The 24,828-nt window shown below is 37.9% G+C and overlaps 1 protein-coding gene across 18 annotated transcripts in view; it reads right to left on the bottom strand.

The window, feature by feature from the left end:
- DLG2 (discs large MAGUK scaffold protein 2) overlaps window positions 1-24,828 on the bottom strand; it is a 2,068,078-nt gene that overhangs the window by 478,263 nt on the left and 1,564,987 nt on the right. For 15 of the 18 annotated variants that reach the window (XM_082343299.1, XM_082343288.1, XM_082343300.1 and 12 more), the window contains one exon: window positions 3,265-3,420. The exons of the other annotated variants lie outside the window; for them this stretch is intronic. In XM_082343299.1, coding sequence (XP_082199425.1) covers window positions 3,265-3,420 — 156 coding nt within the window. The remainder of the gene's footprint in view (window positions 1-3,264; window positions 3,421-24,828) is intronic. 18 annotated transcript variants of the gene reach the window in all.

Genomic DNA, 24,828 nt, shown 5'->3' on the forward strand with positions numbered 1-24,828 from the left:
TATTTGTTTCCATGCATGGATTCACTCATTCATGGAGGTAAAAAAAAATGGGTAGAGCACAGCTTGAGCCATGACCTGTTCCTGAAACAGGTATCTGTTTGCTTGTCTTCAGATCTTATTTCCACGTTAATTAGGCACTCAGTAATTCTCAGCTCCTGCTGTTCCAGCACTGGGCTAAGTGTTAGGGATCTAGCAGTGAACAAAATAGACAGAGTTTCACTCATTGACCTTGCAGCACAGAGTGTGAGATAGGCATTTGGTTTAAAAATCACATAAATGTACAATTATAAATTGCTTGAGTCATATGGGAAAAAAGAGAGAGAGAGAATAGAGTAGAGGACCTGATTTCCTTTTTCAAGGAGCTTCTCTGTGGAAGTACAAGTTAAACTTAGACCTAAGATGACCAGAAGTTAATCAGGCAAAGTGTAGGAAGGGCTTTTCAGTTTGAGGAATGAGCATGTGTGAAGCGCTTGAGACAGGAAGAGATTCAGTGCATTTTGTGAAGAAAAGGAAGGCTGTTGTGAACAGTGTGTTTGGCAAAGGGAAGAGTGACAGGAGATGTTTAAGAGGCAGGCAGCGGCTTGATCATGCACAGCCTGGGTGCCATGTTAATGACTTTGCATTTTATCCTAATGCAAAGGAGAGAGAGAGATCTGATCTGTATTTTTAACAGATCACTTTGGCTGCACTGAGACTAAAAGAGGACAAAAGTGGAAGGGGTGAGACCAATTAGGAGACTATTATAGGTGGAAGATGATGGAGGCTTGGATTAAAGCGGTGGAAAAAGAAGTAGAGGAGATTTAATAGATTTGAGATATATTTCAGAGGTAGCATCAACAGGACTTGAAGACAGACTGAATGATGGGTGTGAGGGAAAACAAAGTGTGAAGTGCGATTTTCAAGTTTTGGCTTGGGCAGTGGAGTAAATATATGTGCCATTGACTGAGTTGGACAAGTGTGGAAGGGGAACAAAGTGGGGGAGAAATCAAGAATTTCAGTATCAGTGTATTGGTGGCAATGCCACTAAAATGGGTGTGTCTGTGTATGTATGACTTTTTTCTAGAAATAACTATGAAAAAGTATGGAAAAAGAAAGGAAAGAATAGGGAAAAAGACGAGGACAGAATGAGAATAAATAGAAAATAGAATTCCCAAAGGGAAGATGAAGGGTGAGCGTGGGGACTGGTGCATATCAGGACTGCTGAGGGTGTGCAATACGAAAAACACATATTCAACATTATACTGTAATTTCTTTTTAAATTTGGGGAAAAAACCCCTGTGGTTTTCATAATACAGATTACAGAAAGTAAATGGAGAAGAATCATATCTGGTGGGTCCATACAAAAGGTAGATTCTGTCATCCACTTATTGGTGAGTTTTTAGGAAGGGATGCATCACAATCCCCAGTGGGAGGCAAGGAATGTAATCTTTGTGTTCATCAAAAAAGAACACGGGTTAAAAAAAAAAAAAGATTCATTGACACTGAGCCAGAAGAAGGGAGATGAGCAGGCAGGATAAAAATAGAGAAAGGAAAGACAAAGAGAAATGGGTGGAGAATTTTTCCATCAAGCAAAGACGTCTGGGCCATCATGCCTATGCTGATGCAGGTGCTAATGGTCACCTGGGTTTGAATCCCAGCCCTGCCACTTAGTGGTGGATGATCGTGGGCATGTCAGGTAACTTCTCAAGCCTCGATTTTTGTATTTGTAAAGCAAACATAATGATAACATCTACCTCATAAGGTGATTGTCAGGGTTAGGAGAAATAATTTGTAAGAAGTGCTTAACAACACGCCTGGCACACAGGAAGAGCTCAATAAATGTTAGCTGCCTTTATGTAGCTGACTATTTATAGATGCATAATTACTAGAAAGTCGTTATTGTAGGTGTGTGTGTTCCTTCTCACTTCCCTCTGGCTGTGGTGACTTTGCCCTCTTAGCTTCAAAATTGTATAGTTCACTGTACCATGAAAAAGTTTTTATAATTTGTTAAAAGTATAGGAGGATTTAATGAATATTTATAAAGAATTTTAAAACAAGCAAAGCTATTAGGCTTTACCTGTTGCAAATTAGTGAAAATGCCCCAGCTGATTACATAGCCAAAAATATGTTTCTCATTTATTTCTAGAAATGTTAGCTGTAACTTAAAATTTGTTATTTAACTCCCCTAGAGAGGCAAATAATTGACTTCTAAGCTTATTCTTTGAAAATCTCCGAAGACAGAGGTGATGTTCTAAGGAGACCCTCTTCACTATGAATCACTCTAGAATCTGTATTTGCTCAGTCCTAATAATATTATGAAGACATATGAAGATATTCTGTCTGAAAACGTAACAATATTAGCACCCCATTACATGTAGAAGCATCACAGTTGAGATCTCCCCACTTTAAACTAAATTGGAACTACCTTATGGAACATTGTATAAGAAAAAGAGATTTTTCTTTCTCTCTCTCTGACTGGCTGCTACAGGAAGATAGGGTTTTATTATTTGTCATACACATGCTTTAGAATTATAATGCAGAATTATGTCCAACCTTTAGACTTAGGACAATTTGTTTACAAATTGTGGAAAAACTTAAAACATTCTAAGAACAAATCTGGACTCCACAGTTGTTGGCAGTATCATACTGAGGGAACTGCCTTAACTTCTCTGAACTTCAGTTTTCTTATATAAAATGGGAGTAACTAAATAAGATAACAGATGTTAACACACTGTAAAGGTGAAGATTATATTCTTTGTGGTTAGTTAGAACCAACTAGTTCTGTAGTTTTGGATGAATTGTTTAGTGCCTCAAGGAGTCAGTTAAGTGGTGGTATTAATTTAATAATTTAGTTAAAATATTAAACGGCAGTAATAGTATCTACTTCTTAGGCTGTTATGCGTGGAGCACGGTATTATTATTCAAAATGTATTAATCAAAAAGGTATTCAATAAATGTTCTCTTTCATCCTTCTGTATGAGGAAAATAGTGCTAATTCAATTTCAGAATTAATTCTTCTGGAAAAATATAATACCTTACTAAAAATGCATGGGAATCAAGAACATTTAGAGCATCATGTGATCATGTGTAAGTGCTCTGTGATCACACGAGAAAAACAAAGTCAATGTTCTTAATTTCTCCCATTGCCCCAAGGAAGCAGAACATCTTTCCACCCTGAGGAAGATGTAGAGTGCAAGAGAAGTGAGCAAAGGTGGATTCTACCCATTCACCCTTGTGGAAGCACATGCAGTTCGAGAAGATGAAGTGAGGAAGTGCATGCAGTACCTGGTCATCTCAGAGTCAGGGAGCAGGCCTAGGTGGTAGTGGGGGTAGGGAGCTGAGAGAAGGAAGCTTTTGTCACACTCAACAGGGGAATAGTGCCTGGGAGAAGCAGGCTTATCGCACAGTTTGTTCACAGTGCTGTAAACAGGTTCCGGAGGCCTGGTGATACAAGAGGCAGAAAAAGAGATGCGTGGTTAGCACACACACTAAACAACTGTGCAACGAGCAGCACTTCACCATACTCAAAAGTGAACAACCCAAACATGCCATGGGCTTCATCAGGCCTGAGTTAAGAGTCTCTTTAGGAAACAGGTTCTCTGCTTAGGAATTAGAACTTTGGCTGACATGTGGCATGACTAAAATCCATGTGTCAGATACCTCGGTAGAGTCATAATCATCCTTTAAATGCTGTATCTTTTTGGATAAGCCAGTCTGAAATGCCAGACTTTGGGATTCTCTGGCATGGCTCCTTCTTAAACTTGAATCTCATCATTTTTTTTTTTTTCTTAATTTTATTTATTTTTTATACAGCAGGTTCTTGTTAGTTATCCATTTTATATATATTAGTGTATACATGTCAATCCTAATCTCCCAGTTCATCCCACCACCCGCCCCCCACCCCCGACTTTCCCACCTTGTTGAATCTCATCTTAAATGTGAACTTCACAGAGACCTTCCCCGACCACTTTGGCCAGGACACCCTGTTATTTTTCACAGCACCTATTCATACTTCACAATATTTTTTCTCGGCATGAAATAATTTTTTTGTTTATTTAAAATTTTTATTGTCACTCTCACTACACCATAAATTCTATGAGGAGAGAGACTACGTTTATTTTGTTAACCACTTAAAATAGAGTCTGGCACACAGTACATATTCTATTAACTATTTGTTGACTGCATGTATGAATGAATAAATGAATACAACTCCCCACATTTATATTGCTTTTTTTTTTTTTTTGGTGCCTTGTGGGGGTTGGCCTTACCCAGGAATCTAATAGGTTATATGACCTGAGTGGTTCCTCCATATATTTATTCATAGTTTGTCCCCCAATAATTTACTTCAGAAAGTTTTCTACAAAGAGGATAATCATTTTAGTAAAATTTCTATTAAGTGAATTCATCTAGGGCTACTGTAACATCTAAAATAGCAACATTTTTATAGCTGCTATTTACAAACATGCATAGTATGACTGGGTAAAATTTTCTACAATTTTTGGTCAAAGATCCATGTAAAAACAAAGTCCTTGGTTATTAAAAAAATTTTTTTCACAACTTTATTCCCCACTTTTTAAACACATGGTCTGAAATTACTACCAATATCTTTCCATTAAGGTAAGAATGGAAAGATCGGAACTTAAATGGAAGTACTACTGGCAGTCTGGGCCATGGACCCAGGAAGGGTAGGCTTAGCCGGGAAGGTAAGGAGCATGTCAGGAAACCGGGCGATACCCACGAGGTCATACCCAGGGGAGGCAGATAGCACCCCTAGGGGCCACAAGACACCAGAGGCAGGAAGTGGTGGCCACGTGCCTGAGCGAAGGCACAGGAAGCATAGGTGGTGAACTCAGTGAGGGCACAGTCTGTGTTTCTGTAGCCCTAGCCCCCAACATGGCCCCTAATGTATAATAGGTGCTCAGTCAATGCTTCCTGAACTGACTGAGGATGGAGAACAGGGAAGAAAAGAGGATAAACAAAGCATTAAAAACAAACTACCTTTTATAATATTACTGTGGCCAATCATGGCTTAGACATACTGTCTAGAGACTTGGATTCTTCTCTAACACAAAGCTTTCCACCACATGGAAAGAGATTCCTTGATCTGTTTATTTTGTATAACACAGTAGAAGGGCTGAGGAGTAGGTAGGGGGAATCCGGAGGCCTATTTTGTCCTCCAGAATAACTATCTCAGTGGTAAAATGAAGTACTTTACAATGGAGTTGGCTTGTTCTATCCCAGTGGCTAACTCTGTAACATTTACAAGAATTAAAGGTTTTTTAAATAAAAGAGCCAGACATTTTTCTTATATTAGGGAATCTATTCTTAGGGAAGACAAGTGCTCCATTTTTAAAAAAATCTAGTAAGCTTGTAAATTTCTGTTTATCAATTATACATACACATAATTTATAATGGTAAACACCAGCCCTTAAAAAAGGCAGCTGCAAAATCATTCTTAAAAAGTTTTTTTTTTTTTTTAAATCAGTTTTTATAAGTAATTCACACTGTGGCAAGTAATGTAAAAGGAAAGATACTTTTAGTTAGCCACTGAAATACATCTTTTAAAATAGATTGACTACTGTTTGATTTGGGGGGAGGAGGTCTGTTTTTGCTTTGTTGACATAATCAGCTTTATGAAGATTAATGTACATTTCCCATAGTTTTAGAGACAGAAAGACTCATGATTCTGGTTAAAGTTGCCTTGGGAGATCACAGTCTTATTTGTACCTAAAATGTGTTGTCTACACAAAAATTCAGCTTGGAAAAAGCTTTGTATTAATAGGCTGCATAAATATGAATTAAATAAGAAATGAAGAGGCATGCATGAGCTCTATAGGAATTATTCTGGGTAGGTTATCACAGGAGGACCTGCTATTATTCTCCAATTTTTCCACGCTGAAATAGAGCCACTGTGGCAGAGATGGCTGGATTGCTCCCCAAACATTAATTTTTCCTATTTCTTATTTCTTACCCTTTTTTCTTATTAATAGATATCAACTTTTTCATTGGGCACTTTTCCTGTAATAAAGACTTTATTTCTCAGCCTTATAGATGGATGTGGTTGTGGGACTCCTGAGATGGCTGCTTAAAGGGAAGCTAATTTAGCTGAAACCCCTGCAATTTTACTCTCTCCCACGTCCTCCCTCTGCTAACCTGGAACCCAGATATGATGGTTGGAGCTTCAACAGTCACACTGGACCACGAAGCAACCTTGAGAATGAAGGCAAACAATACAGATTGTAGAGCATAATGGTAGAGCTTGTGTCACTGATGACGTGGAGTGATACTATACCAACTCTGGACTACCTACTCTGGATATCTTCTGTGTATAAAAATAAACTATCTTGTTTCAGCGAGTGTAATTTTTTCGTTATATAAATAGGACGTAATATTAACAGATACACTCCTGCAAAATGTAAGCCTGATCATCTAATACAAAGAAATAGCTACAGATAGGGCCTACCATAAGGTGCTAATACATTTAACTCTATCAGAAGTCCAAATAACACTTTCTTTGTACAGAGAAAAATTTAAAGAATGTTATTTTCTGATTGTATAATTTAGAACCCCTGGCTGTTTAGAGAACCCACTGCATCTTTATTAAAAAAAATACATATATAAAATGGTAGCTGAAGTGTCCATTGACAGATGAATGGATAAAGAAGATGTGGCACATATGTACAGTGGAATATTACTCAGCCATAAAAAGAAATGAAATTGAGTTATTTGTAGCGAGGTGGATGGACCTAGAGTCCGTCATACAGAGTGAAGTAAGTCAGAAAGAGAAAAACAAATACCGTATGCTAACACATACATATGGAATCTAAAAAAAAAATTAAAAAAAAAAAGATTCTTAAGAAGCTAGGGGCAGGACGGGAATAAAGATGTAGAGAATGGACTTGAGGACACAGAGAGGGGGAAGGGTAAGCTGGGATGAAGTGAGAGAGTGGCATGGACTTATATATACTACCAAATGTAAAATAGACAGCTAGTGGGAAGCAGCCGCATAGCACAGGGAGATCAGCTCAGTGCTTTGTGACCACCTAGAGGGGTGGGATAGGGAGGGTGGGAGGGAGAAGAAAGAGGTAGGAGATATGGGGATATATGTATTTGTATAGCTGATGAGCTTTGCTATAAAGCAGAAACTAACACACCATTGTAAAGCAATTATGCTCCAATAAAGATGTTAAAAAAAAAAAAATGGTAGCTGATCTAAACTGCCAGCACAGGACCTAAGAATAAAGGAATCAATGACTTCCTTGAGGCCATAAAACATTGTCATGGTGATGTCATTTCAGTAACATTGTACTTTCTGCCTAAAGAGCTTATTCAATTTTCTCAGTCTGATGTTGTCTCCACAGACCAAGAAAATGATGTTACCAATTTTCTTCTAGTCTTTTTACCTTAGTAGCACTATATTTTGAGACAAATTATCAGAATCAAAGCTGGCTAATACATACATACCTTAAGAAAAAAAAAAAATCCTACCTGTATTGTACTCATCTAAATTAGGGAAAACATTTTAGTCTCTGAACTCTACAATAAATTCAAGACAAAAAAAAAATGAGGCCCAGCACACCATTCAGTGCTGAACTCGTGAGCCTTTTACCTATATTTTTTGGAACCATTTTATGACCATAATATTATTTCACAACTCACATATTTAGAAGATTTGGTGTTTGGGGCAGGCTTAAATATCTTGGATTTTAGAAAGTCACTTCCAGATTGTTTCACAGTGGATTGATTCCTTGCCTAAGCTTAATTACTCTTGATTCAAAGTTTTATCAAAGTCAATCAAAAGAGATACAGCTACTCATATTGCAGGCTTATTTTTACCTATCACTCAGCTTTGATTCCTTTTCTGTTTTTTTGCATGTTATTTTGTACAGTCACTGGCTAAAGAGTAGACATATCAAATCCAGTTTCTTTTCTTGACTGTGAGAACACTTGATATCTCAGAAGATGGGTAGATGAAAAAACACCAAAACATAACAAAACACTTGACAGGCTTGGCAAAGACTTCTTGAAACACTGACAAAGTCCTCATGCAACCAAACAACTAAATTAAAAATATCAGCGAGAATCTCCTTTTACGTGACATAAAAATGAGGTTCACATTTGAAGGTTTCTGTGCTAGCTTTATTACAGTCCTAGAATTCTATTATGTGTTACGTACTATAACAGCCACAGTAAAATATCCAGTAACTACTACTACTGTCTGAACATAGGGAATGGCACATAGTAGGTACTTCAGAAATGTCTCTTTGAATGAATGGATGGAGATGTATATCTATAGGTATAGATACAGAGTTTTTTATAAACATTCTCCACTGAGAGAAATGAAAAAAAGACTTCTGGCATTTTCAAGAAGCCCTAAGTTATTCTGAATCGCCTAACTAGGTTTAAAATTTTTAGACCATCATTAACTACAGCTTAGATGACAGAAGGACAGAAACTCCAAAACTGTCAGGAACTGACAGGTCTTTTTCTTTTTTAAAAAAATTTTTAATGATCTCAAATTACTTCTTTATTTCAATACTAGGAACTGACAGCTTTAAATACTTGGTGTGCACAGTTTATCAACTCTCAGAGGGATGGGCTTCATGTATGTGCAAGTCTGGCCACAGCAATGCCTGCTCTCACTTCCTGTGAGAGTCACCCCACAAGCTCGGGGCCCCTCAAAGCCTTCTCAGCCTTCAGTTCCATAAAGCCTAATGCCAGCAGACAGCATTCTTAGTATTTCCCTGCAGTTATATTCTCTGTGACCTCTCTGCCAGACAGACAAGAAATGCCAATTTATGAGCTGTCACGGGGATCTGGGTGGCAAGAACAGATGTCACCATCACTTCCAATGTATGCAGTAAAGAAGTGTCACAGGGAAATGACTCTCGGCAGTGTGAATCAGCCAGACACAATTGAAAGGGCCTGTTTATCCCATTGCAAACCTCCAGAGTAGCCTAGGTCAGAAGGTAATGAATATGGAAATCCAATCCAAGGTACCTACTGGCTCTCTTCATTTTGTGGATGCCCCCAGAAGGGGGGAAAGATAGTTAGAGATATTAGTACAATCTCTTAAGTGAATTTATAAACAAATCATTTATCTTGCTGTCCACTTATCAGGGGCCATAGATAAATGGCTTTGTAGTCTCCAGTGCTGAGCCATCAGCGTTTATTTGCATATCTATGGGTTTATAATTGCAGGCTCCTATAGCATATAATTAGCACACCCTGGCCCATGGTGATCTTTCTTTTCTCGGAACACCATTAGCACTTGCTATTTGTTCTGCTTTCTGGGGGCAGTTTCAATTGCTAGTCCACAATGCTGGTGCATTAGAGGCAGGCGCTTCACCTAACCCTATTCTAAGGAAAATTACCTTGCCTGCAACTGCTCCTTCCCATTTGCTCCACCCGACTCCAACCCAACTCAGTCCCCTCCCTAGCCAAAGCTGCTTGGACCAGGACGGGACCCCTGCCTGACTCTGCAACCATGGCTTGTACGGTAGTGCTCAAAAAAGTCAACACCAATTAGATACTCCTATGGAAAGTGAATAAAGGAGCAGAAAAAAAATTGTAAACCGGTAGCAGAAGGGAAAGATGCGGACAGGTAGAGGGTAGCTGTAACTGTGTCCATTAATTATAGAGCACCAAATTTTGTTGCGAAAAGTATCTAGCAGTTTCTTGAATCCAAAATAACGGCCTGGTTCATTTTTTAAGGGGGCTATTAAGGCTTATGCTACTGAACTTCTCTGCTGGTTCCCATATGACATTAGTTGTATAGTGAAAATCAACTATCACATCCTACCGTATTTCCTTACCGGAGCTTAGGTCAGATCTTTTGTTTGCAATCAAAAGAGTGAAAATAAAACAGGTACTTTGTTTTCATTGTCCTTTTCAGATCACCTCAACTAGACTATGCCACTCAAAAATAAAAGACAAATGCTTGAACCTGAGACCAATACCATGCTGATCCTGTCTTTAAAATTTTGTTCGCTTTGCATCACTTTTATTTTCTAAAATACTGTATTAAAATATTATTATCTAAATTACTGAGTTTTCTGGTACCCCCTTAAATTTTGCACTTGACCTGTGTGTTTTGCTTGCCACACCCTAACTCCCAGCCCTGTACCAGAGACGAGTTAAATACAGTGATGATGAGGACAGTGATGGTGATTGTAAATACTCATCTGTGTGGCACCTGAAGATAGGAGGTCAAAGGAATACGACTCGCTTCTCTTAGAGGTACAGGAAGAGTGACTCACTTTACTGAGTTTTCCACGTCTCCATTAAAGGTACTGCTCTCAAAGCCCTCAGGCCATCTCAGGCAGGGTTCTCACCTCATTATACTGTCATATTTGGTGCACTGAGCTCTTTCCTTCTCTAGACTATTAGCTCATAGAGGATCAGGACCAAATCTCATTTATCTTTGTTTCCCCATAGCTTCCATGAGCATAAGAAGGTATGAATGAAGCACTGTCATAGAAAAGGAATAGAGCTGTAATAAAAAAACATGATCAGTACTTTAAATTCTCTCTTCCTGAGCTAGAACTAAAAGGAAGAGCCTAAAATTGCAGTAGGAAGGATCTGGGTTATGTATTTGTATGCCTTTGACCATAAATCTCTCTGTCACGTAGACTGAGATGGATAAATCTGTATATCATTCAGATTCTCCAACCCTCATCCTGCTGTGACCTTCCTTGGCTGCCCTCAGTGGGCAGGGAGCGTCCAGCCCCATGCAATACATTAGCAGAACATAGACCCAAACTGCATTAATGATGGCAGTTGGTTGGCCGAGGGCTTGGATGCTTAAGCATCTAGAATATTGCCTGATGTAATTTGGAGAAAAAGATTTTTAAACCTTAAAAGCGTGCCTCATACTCTCCTTTATAAATAACACATTGCTTTTTGAGCAAAGGATTTGGAGAAGGAAGCATAAGAGGATTGAATTTCAGGCCTGGGCTAATAGGTCTTAAGCACAGAATTTTGGGAAGCCTAAAAGTAATTAGGGGATAAAAGAGAATATCGGATCAAGGGGTGAACTTTGTGGCTCAACACGTGAATTGGACATTATAATGATAAGGATTAAGGAAGAGGCTGATTCCTCTTACACTTTAAGCAGAAAAGTGTTAGCCATTTGGCGAAGGTACTATCAGGAACTTAAAGTCTGATATAGAGAGATCTGGAGAACAGATTGGTCTAGATGATTTGTAAGAGCCCACTCATCCCCTTAATTCTAGCATCATCAGATTGGGCCCCCAAAGACTTCTACCACTGGGGCCCTTGGAGTAGACGCCTATTTGTACCACACTCATGTAACTTTTCCAAAACTTAGCTTCCTCATTTTAATGATACTAAAAAGCCTTCTTTGTAGACCAGCAAAGTTGTGAATTATAAAATTATACACAGAAGTAAATTATTATGAAGCAGTGTGGTGAGTGCAAAGAAACAGAGCTAGGTTTGGATTCTGGTTCTCCAAATTCTACCCTGTGTGAACTGCTGTTTCTTCACTTCTCTCAGCCTCAGCATCCTCATCTGTAAAGTGGGCACAGCAATATCAGCCTGAGGGTAGCTGTGAGAAATAGAGGAAGGATGCATGTAAAGCACCGAGCTCAGTGCAGGACACTCACTGCGACCTCATCAAATTATTACCCTCATCGATTATTACCCTCAGGCGCTCACACTGCAGAGAAGCAAAGCCTCTGAGAATGTTGCTCTCACTTTATTATAACGTGGAAGAAAGTAACAATCAGTGGTTTTCAGTATCACAAAAGGCACTGGCTAATAGTGCCTTCTAAAGGCTCACTTTTGCTCCTGATTGTAAAGGCAATTGATCCTGTATCAGAGCCACGTGAGGGCGATGCTCACTTTCTCTGAACTCCTCAATTATTTTCTTTGCCTTTAACAAGATATCATCCCCAGCTCTAACCCCAAATTCATGCCTGCACCTTCATAATGATTTGCTTTCCTGTGTGGCTCACAGCTGTGGTGTCATAGCAAACTGTTGGGCCATAAGTAATTTGTTATTAATAATAGTCTATGTACCATAATCTATAAATATTTACTTTTTAAAAACAGAAATTAGGATGGATTCCCCATTTTCTCTATATAAACATCACTCTCAGTTATATTTTACTATGTTTGCTTATTGAGGGGAGAAATGGCAGACCATTTAAAGCCATTTTAAAAGTTTTGCATTATTAAATGTTTTATTTCCTCCAAAGAATGTTTGGGTTTCAGCAAAATTGGCCCCTTTTATGACAGTGGGTTATAAATGGTTCATGAGTGTTTTATTGGAATAAGATGTTGAAAGTCGATGACCTTGACAATGGTGACTATTAACAGGCATATTTCCAAAGAGCGTAGGAATCACAGTACTGTGGTATTGGGTGAATGTGTCCAGCTACAAAAGTATTTTTGTGGCATTCTGAAAGATGTTGAAACAAATATAATCTAAGACACCAGATCATTATGGCCAGACCAAGGCCTTTGAGACATGGATTTGAATTGTTGGAGGAACGTTTAATATGTCCTGTTGTAGTGTTTAAACTCTTTTATTTTTTGTAAACCTACTTTTAAAGATTTAAAAAAAAAATTTAACTGACCTCATGGGATAAAATATAAATCTACAGAAAAAAATCAGGTTAATACTTACATAGCATCTTGATGGAAAAGAAAATATTAAGCATATGATAAATAGAAGAAATCACATAAAAGATGAGAGATTTGACTACATAAAATGTAAAACCACTGAAGTAAAAAAACCTTATAAACAAGAAACAAGCTGGGGAAACATCTACTCAAATATATTTATCAATATTTTAAAGATGTTCCTACAACTCAATAAGAAAAAACACAAACTTTCAATAGAAAACAGAGGCTGCTAGTGCCCAATCACAACAGAGGAAATAAAAATGACAAATAGACACACAAATATAAATGTTTAACCTCAGCAGGAATAAAAATAATACAAATTAAATGATACTCCCCCTTTGCCTGTTTAAAAATAATAAAGGATTTTCAAATCGATAAATCATAATTTAGTTGTGGTATGGTAAGATAGACACTCATAATGCTGGTGCTATGAAGTGTAAAACCCCCTTAAAACATCTCAAGAAAGCAATTTGGCAATATATTTCAGGAGTTTTAGAAGTAATCCTGCCCTTTGTTTCAGCAATTCTACCTCCTGTGTGCAATTTTAAGAAGAGAATAAAAAAAGTGAATAAAGGCTTCCACAGAAAGTCTTTGTGGTTTGTTATAAGAGCAAAACAGAACAAAAGGAAACAATCAAAATGTCCAACAAAGAGATAAAGGTATAGAACATAAGATATATCCCCATTTAGTTATTAAAGTTAATATTCATGAAAAATTTTAATGATACAGGAAAATATTTTATTGGAGTACAAAATTATATACGGGGTTGTCAGGGAGTGGGAAGTGAGAACACCTAATTCTCTTACCACTTGGGAAAGAGATTTGAATTAAGATGTGAAAGAAACCACAGGGGAAAGTAGGATTCAGGTCCAGGGCGGGGGTGGGATGAAAGAGGGCTTTCTAGGAAGTGGTAATACACAGCATGTGCAAAGTTAAAGGGGAATCTGAAAACAAGCCCCATTTAGGGAATTTGTTAAAGGCTTGAGTAGGAGACAGACTTGAGAAGATGGGCAGGTCTTGTGTATAACTATAATATTCAAAGGCGATGGGAAGCCATGGAGATTAGTGGGCACTTAATGCAATTAAATGAGTTTAATCATTTTGACTGTTCATTTGCATATTCATTCATTCATTTCATAAATATTTACCAAAGGCCTACTCTGTACCAGGCCCAGAGAGAGGTACTAGATATATATAGATTAGTGAATAAGATAAAATGTTCCCTCTGTCATTGAGCAAACTTTTTTTTGGCAAGGAAATTTGATTGCAAGGAACAGTGACTTATTTGAGCTACTTCAAGTAGTAGGACATATGCACATCGGAACTCAGAAAAAGCTGAACTGGCGGAGATGAGGAAGGGTGAGATCCGATGAGCTGGATCTTTATTCCAGAGCTTTCCCTTCAAGATGACACCTTTCCTCTCTGTGCAATTTCTTTCTTCTCTCTCTACTCACCACTTTTGTTAACTGATAGTTTAGAAATGAGATACGCTCTACCTCCCAGTTTCTGCTTGCTCTTAGCTTATGCTTCCTAATAACATCAACTTGCACATGACTCATGATGGACCCTCTGGCCTCCTTTACATCATTAACTATTAGCTTCTCCTTTCACTTATAGTTGCTCACTTGGCCTGCTCTTCAATGAAAAATTCTTAAGAGAGAATTTGATAGACCTAGTTCACTTTTTTGAGTAAAGCACATTATTGGTCACTGGCTAGCTTCTAAACTGGCCTCCTTTGGGTCAAGTACACACTCAGTCCATTCGGGTCTGGCTGGGGGATAAGCCACCCGATCCTTTTGGGTTTGCCCTTTTGGCAGAGCTGTAGGCGGGGCACAACCGTTTGAGGTAAGCTGGGCATCCCACTGGTATTCTAAGGTTTGGCCTGTGGAGTAACTACCCACATCTTCATATTCTCAGCCAGGTCTGTTCAAAGATGGTATAAAGAAAGCAAAACCATTCCTTTGGGAGAAAAATTTGGAAACAACAAAAGAGTTTGGACAATAGAAAAATATGGGGAACATCACAATCCCCCCCGCCTCCAATAAAGTCCAAAGCTTAATATCTCACTAGGGTTTCTCTCTGTTTATCATGGTATTAAAACATAATATTACAAAACAAAAACTCTACCTCTACAACAATAATTTTCTTTCCTCAGAGGCTCCAAGATGATTTCTATCTGTAACGCTGCAACTAAAGGTTTCTAAATCAGATTAGATCTTGAGTTTTAAAATTCACACCTACATACGAATTTCTGAATATGTTTAGCTAAATCATATCTTCTAAAACAGAATGCAATATGTTAATTCAACTATAGACTTCTGTATGTCGAGTTTACATTATTAATACTGATTCTAGGGGAGAAAACCCCTTATGCCTTTAACTGGATGAAAGCTCAGGTGGAGTATAAGAGCAGCTCCTTTGTAGGAAAGATAATGTTCAAATATATGCTCTACTTGTCCACAGGAAGGATGAACTGGCTTTAATCAAATCCCTTAAATGGGTTTCTTTTCCGTCTTTTAGGAAATGGTACATTTTCCTCTATTTCATGCAGCTGTTGTCATTTACTCTTTCGGGTCTGTTATTGCCGGCAGGTTAGGAAGACTGTCTGGTAGCCAGGAAGGAAGGATAAGACATCCGTAAGAACAAAAGATTGCTGTCGCACTGCCTTGCTCTCTTTCCAGAGGATTGCACTTCTAAAATCGGATGAAGAGATAGCCTGAGGTCATAAGTTATCTTGAGTTGATGGTTCACATCCAACTAAAATTTACACTGATTGGTCCTTTCTTCCAACCATATATTTTAGGAAGTTCCTGTGAATGTATGTATAACTTGTTCCTGGTTTCTAGCAGGGTCTCAATCCTACTTTCTCCATAAAGCCTCTGAAGTTTATGGAGGCTGATTGCAGATTTTTCTCTCTTCTAAACTCCTATATAGTGTATCCTTTATGATTGCCACTTGGTTTTGTACTCTGAGTATTTTAAATAGTAATAACAACAACAACATAATCAACATCTACTTACAAATACCTCAGGAACTTACTATGAGGCAGGCATTGTGCTACATATGCTTTATATATCATATATTATGTAATTTACCCGTTCATTCTAAGGCACATATAATACTATTATCTGCAAGACTTAGCAGTACCTTGCCTCTCCTCACAGAGCTGACCTGTTAGTGGCAGGGATGGGCTTTGAATCCAGGTCGCCTGGTTGCAAAGCCTGGGTATGTAACCATTATGTTTTATTTAAAAAAATTCTTTGTCTAGCATATACTTTCCCTCAAGGGTCTAATTATATTTCTCAGTCATCCTGGCAATTATAGCTCCTATTTTAAAGGCAGTAGAGAATAGAACAAAGAGAGCAAGCTGTGAGTCTGACTGTCTAGATTCAAGTTCCAGCCTCATTACTTAGAAACCATGTGATCTTGGGCAATTTGTTTACCTCTGTGCCTCAGTTTCCTCTCTTGTGATCAGGAATAGTGCCTACCTCTTAGGGCCTGATGAGTATTAGACAAAATGATGCTTGAATAGCACTTAGCACAGCGCCTGACTGGCACTTAGTAAATGTCATGATTGCCACAGACATTTAAACAAGAAATCTGGCAGTTTATACATCCATCTTTAGTCACTTTTGTGGATGTGAATTCATTCTTAGGAGTTGATTTCCTCTTATGGTGACAAAACCATGTTTCTGGCCATGCTTAAGATTGCCAGATTTAGCAAATAAAAATACAGGATGCTCAGTTAAATTTGAATCTCAGGTAAACCATGAATCATTTTTAATATAAATATGCTAATATTGATAGGACATATTTATACTGAAAACTGCTCATTGTTTATCATAGTTGAAATCCAGTGTTTAAATTCAAATTTAAATGGGCATCATTATTTTATCTGGCAGCCAGATGGCCCTTTGCCTTGCAAGCTCTCCCTCCACTGTGTCGCCAGTATTCTGTCTTCCAGCATATACATTCACACTGTGGTATAATTTAATTGTTTACTCTGACTCCCTTTTTGGTTTGCTGCATTCTTTTAAGTCAGCAAATGTTCTTAATTTATTTTTGTATTCCCAGTGTTCAATGCTATATCTCTAAACCTATGCCCGAATTCATATCTATACTCAAATCTACACATAAGCTGGAGACAGAAAATATTTAAATAAAAATTTGATCTAGATCATATTATATATATTATCATGCAGTTGTTTTTATTAAAAAAACTTAAATTGTATATTAGACATCCTTCCAAGTCAGTACACATAGCACCATCTACCTTTTCTCTAATAGCTGCAAAGACCTTCTTTATACATCAGTGGTAGTGGTATAAACCGCTGAACTTACGACCCAGAAATCCCACTTCCAGGAATGTGTCCTACAAAATTGAGTACAACAGGTATACACAGAATGTCATGGTTACAAAGTCTGTAAAAGCAAAACACTGGAAAAAACATGTATGGTCATCCGTATTGAACAGACATGTAAGTATTAAAAACGTTGCCATGGAAGCAGATTTGGTGATGTGAAAAGATATTCACAACATATTATTGAATGAAGAATGCAGGTTAAAATAGTATATATACAGTTTAATCCAATTTTTGTAAATAATAAAAAACATAAAGTATGATCTCAATTTTATATAATAGATACCGAGAAAAAAAGAGTCTGGAAGCGTATGTCAGGGAATTTACTGAATATCACGTCTGGGAAATACATGTACATAAAATTTTTATTTTCTCTCAATATTGCATGTTTTCTAAATGACTTTTAAATGATATTAAAAATTGTTTATCATATAAGCTGAGAGATAAAAAGCCATAAATCTGCATATGTAGTATGAGGCCAATTCTGTGACAGGTATATCTCTATGCCTATATGTAAGTTTGGAAAAGTCACTGAAACGTTAACAGTGCTTTCTCTGAGTGGTGGAATTACAGGCAGTGTTGATTTTCTTAACTTATTTTCCTATATTTTAAAATTATTTAAAAAAAATTCTTTTATTCCAGAGGACTATTAGAGATTTGTATCGGGTCTTGTTCAATTCAGCCCCGAAGATCTACATATTCTCAAACAACAGAAATGGAAAATATACATTTTCCCATTATAGGGCTAATTTTTATTTAATAACGAGTAACTTTTATTTCTGTATGATGTATAGGTACTAGCAAGTTATTATAAGAGTGGTAATGTAGCATTATGAAAACTGGTTATGACTAACAGCATGGCTTAATGGATATCACCATATTTGATATTTAAATTTGTCAGAATCTCATATGTCTTAAGTTATACAAATATATTCAATATTAAGACGATTACACCGAGAATCCGTCCCCATCCTCAAGCCAATGAACTTGCTGCTGGGACTCTGGCTGGACCTCCCCCCTCTTTGCACTCCTTGTCCATAAATACAGCCCATCCCTAATCCTCAAGGGACTCACTGGAGCTGGTTCACAGCATGTGTTTCCTTAATTGCACTTCCTCCACTATTCCTGAATAAACTCAATTTCTGGTCATTTGAAAAATAAAAATAAAAAATAAAAACACTTAAAAAAAAGAAGATTACAGTTAAGGTTTAGTCTACTTCAGGGAAATTATGTGTTAACTAGGATCCTTTTATAGAAATGATGACAATTAAAACACATTTACAGCAACTGTAGTCTTTTTACTAATGCATCTACTCACTCATTTAACATATACTTACACACTTAGAAACCATACAGGGAGGCTATGGACATGGTGGAAAGAACATGAGCTTTCAGACTACAAAATCTGGGTTTGAATTCTGTTCTTCCACTTACTCAGCTGTGTGACTCTGGGGAAATTACTTAAATTGAATCTTGGCTGCCTTATCTAGAAAATGGTCTACCTTAAGCCCTACCTTATAGGATTGCTAGGAGATTAAATGAGATGCAATATACAAAGCCTTAAATAATCACTGCCATATGGTAGGAGCTCAATAAATAACTATATTTGTGTTCTATTTTTATATATGAATCTAGATGATGTGGAAGATAAAAATCCGATCCAACATAGATTCTTCTCTCAAGCATCACTTTGTCTTAGATGATATGCGTATGCGTGTGCCTGTGTGTGTGCATGTGCGTGTGTGTGTTTAATCAAATAAGGCTAAAACCAGCTACGTGTGATGGGGGGGAAGGATAGACTGTCTTGGGAATTCAAATGAAGAGGAAATGATAACCTGCAGAAAGAAGTAGGGAGAATCTTATGAGGAGGCATCATTGGAGCTGGGACGAGAAAAATGGATAGTATTTGGACATGTGAAAATAAAGATGGTGATGGCTAAGGGAAGCATATGTTTGGTCGAGTGTTGCAAGAGCAGTCAGGGAGGCTGGTAAAGCTAGTTATCTGGTTAAGCTGGTTGGAGCATGGGGGCACGAAGGGGAAAAGTGGAAGATATGTCTGAAAATATGGCAATGCACAGCATATGAACCCATTTATAGCAGAGTTTCTATTTTAATAGACAAAATAAACTCCCTCGAATCTTGGGATTTGGTATATTTGAAGAATTTTATGAATATTTAATATTCTAGGTGGTAACATATTTTAGTGAAACACAAACCAAGTTTGAGTCCCAACTCTCCTACCTATCAGCTGTGCAGATTTAGTCAAGTTACCTCAACTTTCTGATTTTCAGTTCTGCCCTATCGTGATAGATAGTACATGACAGGACTATTGTGAAAATAAACAGAAAAAAAGTATCCAAATGACTTATCAGAATGCTTGACATTGGCAGAACTCAGCCAATATTAATTGTACTCCCCACAGTCACCAGACTATTCTCATCATTTCCCAAACCTCCTCTCCCTCCCTGCCAAACACATTTTTGGGATAATCATACCGATGGACCTCTTGTTCATGCTCTGAGGAATTTTAAATTAGAGCTCTCTCCTTGTATGCTGTTGGCCAAGGTATTTCCAGCAGGCTGAGTAAGAGCACAAAACACCCAGAGGGATGAGATAATTGCCATTGAAGTCCATCTGCAAAGAGGACTCCTGGCCAATAAGGAGGATCTAGACAAGATTGCTTTTTTTGGGAACTCCCAATTAGACCAGTACATCCAATTGAAGCAAAAGCTGCTTTTAAATGAACTACTGATATGAAGATACAGCAGTGAAATCGGATGGAGGAGATTTTTCTTTTTCTTTTTAAGATTATCAATAGAGCGGAGGCTTCCATCTACCATATCTAACCAATCTGGAAGAGATTCAGCAGAAGGGAGAAAATTTAGAATGATACATTCTGATCACAACTAAGATGAATATCATTCAGCAAAACTACATGAGGGTCATAATAAAGAAACAGACAGTGAAAAGTAAAGGTCAGAACATCAAAGAGCCAGTGGACTTCATAAGTTTTCAGTTTAGTTCAGGACACCTCAGTGCCAGCAAGGTGGAATGCAGAATATAGAGCTTAAAAGTCATTCCATAATCTTCTCTTTTGTCTTCATATGAAATATTCTGTAAAATCTACATGACTTTCCTGAGCTTTGGAATTGAATTTTGGGGATGGGGGGGTAGGGAAGGAAAATGGTTGAATATAAGTTTATTGTAATAGCAGAGAATCCCTATTTCTCAGTCACTGTTTGGTCACATACATCACCACCTTTAATCCTCATAGCAACAGACTTTCACAGTGGATATTACCTATAGTTTTTGGACAAGGAAACTGAGGGTCAGAGAGGATAAGATGCTACCAATGAGGGAGTAGTCAAAACGTGATTTGAAGGCAGGTCTCTCTGACTCCAGTGTTCACTATGCAATATTTCACTGAAGGATACTAAGTGGGAAAATGTAAAGCAAAATAAGAATTGCCAACAGTGTATGTGTCAGTTGTCTGCATTGCTGAATCTCTTGTGTTTACTGAAGCATCTAGATCAATGGGTTCCTATAAGAAGCTTGTAGTTACACACAAGAGACTCAAGGTATTTAGGTGGCAGCCTAATAGGGGTATGGAAATTGGATTAGAAATCTCAATTCACCTCCCCACAGCCTCTAATTTCCTGCCATTGGCATCTGTGATAGGTCCATGAGATGATCAACAGCTACTCCTGACTCAGATATGCATTTAGCCATAAGGACATTGTCTGGTCTGCTGTAAGATGGTAGCTATGTACTTAAGGGACCTAGAAGTACCAAAGATTCCTTTACAACATTTAACATTTATGACATATAACATTTGTTTCGTAATAAAAGGGGGTAGTGGCATATCTGAATTCGACTAACATAACCTGTTTTTTCTAAAGCTATGTAAATAATAAAGGAGAGGGGTAGGATAACTTATTGAAATATTAATTTGTGTTTGGAACTTACTATGTTTTTTTCTTCCCCAAGTTTGAAGCAGCTATTCTGTCAGTGCAAAGAACTTATATTTGACTATATTCCCTTGGCTCACCGGAGACTTGTGATACAGGAGGGAAAGCAGAATTTTCTCAAAGAAACGCTCTTCCAAGTCTTTGTTCTTCAAAAGTCTGAGCTCCTAAAGGATTGATGTCCAGGAAGAACTTTAAGAGGAGAAGTAGGCAAGATAGGGCCCTACTATCAGATGTAATTTGATTTAAAGAAAATAAAGTCATGTGCCATTTAAAAAACGTGTGTTTGTAGAGTAAAATGCATCCCTGCTATAGGTGTATTTAAATAAAAATTCTAAAATTTTAATTGTAAAATCTAAGCACCACTGAACAAATTCTGTGATTGGTAACTCTTGCTCAGGGGCAATGCCCTTTCTTGGGCATATTATCACTAGTATTGTCAGTGGTTTAGCATCACCCAATGTTTTTATAAAAACTCACCCTATGGGAGAAACGCCTGACCGTGTTTTCTTCTAATGTGCTCCATTTTGCTTTTATTTTTGGTAATATGATTTTTCTGAAGTCAAAGACATAATGAATTTAAGTCAGTGGTTCTTAAACGTGCCTGCATCAGAATCTTCTGTGAGGGCTTTTGTTCTATTTTTATTTTACTTTTTATTTTTAAAATTATTGAAGCATTTAATTTTTGCAATGCTACATGCATTTTAAAAAATCCAGTTACTGACAGAATTTCAAAATATAGATCCTATAAGGATATTTTGCCTCCAGTTTGCATATAGAATGCTTGCCTATATTTCATTGTGAATGTCTGAGTCATTTTGGGTTCCTAGAACAAACTACTGTAGACTGGATGCCTCAACCGACATTTTTTTTTCTCACAGTTCTGCAGGTTGGAAGTTTGAGATCAGGGTGCCAGCATGGTCATATTCTTAGCGAGTGACCTCTTCCCGGTTTACAGAGAGCTGTCTTTTTGCTGTGTCCTCATAAGGCAGAAAAACAGTCAGTTAGCTTTCTGGCCTCTTTGTTTTTTTTTTTAATACTAATATCCCAGTTCTATCCCTGGACACACAGATTCGGTAAATCTGGGGTAGGACTCAGGACTCTGTGTTTACAGAGATTTTGCAGGTGACTGATTTGTTGTGAGAGTTTGGAACTAGTTTTAGACAGTAGACCTTTTCTTTCTGAGAGAGTTATGAAGTAGTCACATTTTGAATTGCATCGTCTCTTTCAGTACTATACAATACAGGTATTGCTTTAAAATTTTTTGACTTGGTAATATTCAGCTGATAAATGTTAGTATCTGTAGAGTGTAAGTATTAAGTTCTTTTTCCAACGGAAGGTAAGGAGTACTACTCTTCTTTATTTCACCAGTGAGATACATAAAATTTAATTTTTGTAAGCAGAATTTAACCAAATATTTCTCTCTAAGCTACAGAACACAGTGGTTCTTGGGAAGATCCTACTTTGATTTAACCGGGGAGACCACCTTCTCCCTACGAGCTCCTCCTCACTTGTAACTCCTCCTATCTCCCTTTCGTCCTCATGATTTTAAACTCAGCATAACCTCATCAGAGCTACACTCAGCATTACATGGATTTGCATACATACTGTATGTAAAACTTCATCCAACCATCTATGGTCCAATTTAATGTTATACAGCAGGGGTCCCCAACCCGCGGTTAGGAACCGGGCCGCACAGCAGGAGGTGAGCGGCAGGCGAGCGAGCAAAGCTTCATCTGTATTTACAGCCGCTCCCCAACACTCGGACTACTGCCTGAGCTCTGCCTCCTGTCAGATCAGCGGTGGCATGAGATTCTCATAGGAGCCCGAACCCTACTGTGAACTGCACATGCGAGGGATCTAGGTTGAGCGCTCCTTATGCGAATCTAATGCCTGATGATCTGAGGTGGAGCTGAGGCGGTGATGCTAGCGCTGGGGAGTGGCTGCAAATACAGATTATCATTAGCAGAGAGGTTTGACTGCACAGAGACCATAATAAATCAACTGCCTGCAGACTCATATCAAAACCCTATCAGTGAGAGGCAAGTGACAATGAAGCTGCATCTTACGGAGTAGACTGGACATAAGCAACACATTTCAGGTGTCACTGTCTCCCATCAGCCCCAGATGGGACCATCTAGTTTCAGGAAAACAAGCTCAGGGCTCCCACTGATTCTGCATTATGGTGAGTTGTATAATTATTTCATTATATATTACAATGTAATAATAATAGAAATAAAGTGCACAATAAATGTAATGTACTCAAATCATCCGGAAACCAGTCCCCCACCCCACGTGTGTGGAAAAATGATCTTCCACGAAACTGGTCCCCGGTGCCAAAAAAGTTGGGGACTGCTGTTGTACAGTAAAGCTGTGGAATTAATGCTACCCTTGGGAAGTGGGAAGTCTCATCATAGGTGTTGCTCTGCATATACTTGATTTCTGTGCTCAAATCATGAAGCTATGCAAAAGCAATCATTGCATTTACTTAAAAAGTTTTAGGATGCCTGCATAGTAAATCTGAGTATTTGGAAAAGTATATATTTGTGTTTACTTAACATTCTAGAATTTTTAATTTTACAGTTTTCAAATTAAAAATCAGGGACTTCCCTGGCAGTCCAGTGGTTAAGACTCTGCGCTTCCACTGCAGGGGGCACGGGTTCAATTCCTGGTCAGGGAAGTAAGATCCCGCAAGCCGTGTGGCATGGCCAAAAAATAAAAATAAAAAAAATAAAAATCAGTTTCTTTAACACAGACCTTTCTTTCTATATAACTTTAATAGTTAGGCTTGGTTTTGAGTAAAGTCTTCTTAATTAGGATCTATATATATATGTATATATTTTAAAAGAAATTGAAATATAAAGGAAACATCACTAAATCAACATAAAGTCTCAAAATCTGCCCTTTTAAGGCAAGTGTAAATATAGTATAAGTCTAAGTATTATTAGGCTAGCTGGAAGCATATTTCCCTTTTGTTCACTTCCTAATCTCATTCCACCATCTCCAACCAGCACTGCTATCAATTACTGCAAACGGTCCTGTAATCACCATGGTGCCCTGGACTAGGAGTCAAGACTAATAATAATAATAATAGTAATAATGGTTAACCTGAATGCAGCTTATTTTGTGCCAAGCTCTGTTCCAATTGTTTTACATAGATTACTTCATTGAACCCTAATAATAACCCATGGTGTAGGCATAGGTGGGGAAACAAGCACAGAGAAGTTACATAACTCATCCAAGGTCAAATAGCTAGTAAGTGGTGAACCCAAAGTTATTATGAATCCAAAATCTGAGCTCTTAACCAAGATGCCACCCTGCTTCCGGACTCTGGGTTTTGGATTTGCCACTTACTCTCTATTGTTACAGGGGAAATTATGGCATCTCTATCATCTCAGATTCTCAATCTGTTAACTAAGTATAGTAACATCTCTCTGCTCATTTTGTACGGTGTTATAGGAACTAAAGGAGAAACAGGAAAGTATCTGGGCCGTACTGCACAGCTATCAGGGTTTACCAGTTCTGCTCTACATTCAGAGCAAGGCCTCACGTAATTGGCTTTGAAATCTCTGGTTATCACGTTTATTTCAGCTCTTTCATTTTGCCTTCATCCCCTGTCTGAAGCTGGTAAATGAGACTTTAGAAAAAGATTAGAGGGGAAAAAAACATAAAACAAAATATCGAGCTCTACTGGCTCAGCGGACAGAGTTTCCATTTAGGACACAGTCTACATAATAAAGGACTCACGTGGTTCTGCTTCAAGGTCAATCTAATTTAAAATGAGATCTAGGGTGAGGGTTGATATTTAGATGTTTACACTCAGAGACACATATACTCACGGGGACAGCTAAGTTCTTTCAGGGAGGACTTAAAAT

This window comes from Balaenoptera borealis (assembly GCF_965194805.1).
Source record: "Balaenoptera borealis genome assembly, chromosome: 11".
NCBI lineage: Eukaryota > Metazoa > Chordata > Mammalia > Artiodactyla > Balaenopteridae > Balaenoptera > Balaenoptera borealis.